This window comes from Penaeus monodon, chromosome 28, assembly GCF_015228065.2.
Source record: "Penaeus monodon isolate SGIC_2016 chromosome 28, NSTDA_Pmon_1, whole genome shotgun sequence".
NCBI lineage: Eukaryota > Metazoa > Arthropoda > Malacostraca > Decapoda > Penaeidae > Penaeus > Penaeus monodon.
Genome location: NC_051413.1, coordinates 17,870,835 through 17,871,088, shown reverse-complemented (window position 1 = coordinate 17,871,088; position 254 = coordinate 17,870,835). Strand labels below are relative to the sequence as shown.

General features: G+C 47.6%; 1 protein-coding gene across 1 annotated transcript in view; it reads left to right on the top strand.

Annotated features, from left to right (window-relative positions):
• LOC119591084 (glycerol-3-phosphate acyltransferase 3-like) overlaps positions 1–254 on the top strand; it is a gene marked incomplete in the record, with an annotated part of 10,479 nt that overhangs the window by 6,988 nt on the left and 3,237 nt on the right. Inside the window, 1 exon segment of the mRNA XM_037939805.1 lies at positions 131–246. Within this exon segment, the coding sequence (XP_037795733.1) occupies positions 131–246 (116 nt within the window).

Here is a 254-nt window from a genome sequence, read left to right as displayed (position 1 = left end):
GCCCCTCGTTAAAAAGTAAAGCAATAAAACCCCACAAAACAGTTTTATTGAGAGAACGTTTAGTGTAGAGTGTCTTTTTTGACATAGCACGCTATTTTTTTTTCTTTTTTTTCATTCACGTCTGCTTCAGGTTGGCCAGCGGTCGAAGGGAATCCTCGGCGTGTTCATGAGGGCGCTGGCGAGGTCCTCGTCTCACATCTGGTTCGAAAGGACGCAAGCGAAGGAGAGGTCCCAGGTGGCGCAGATGTAAGTCG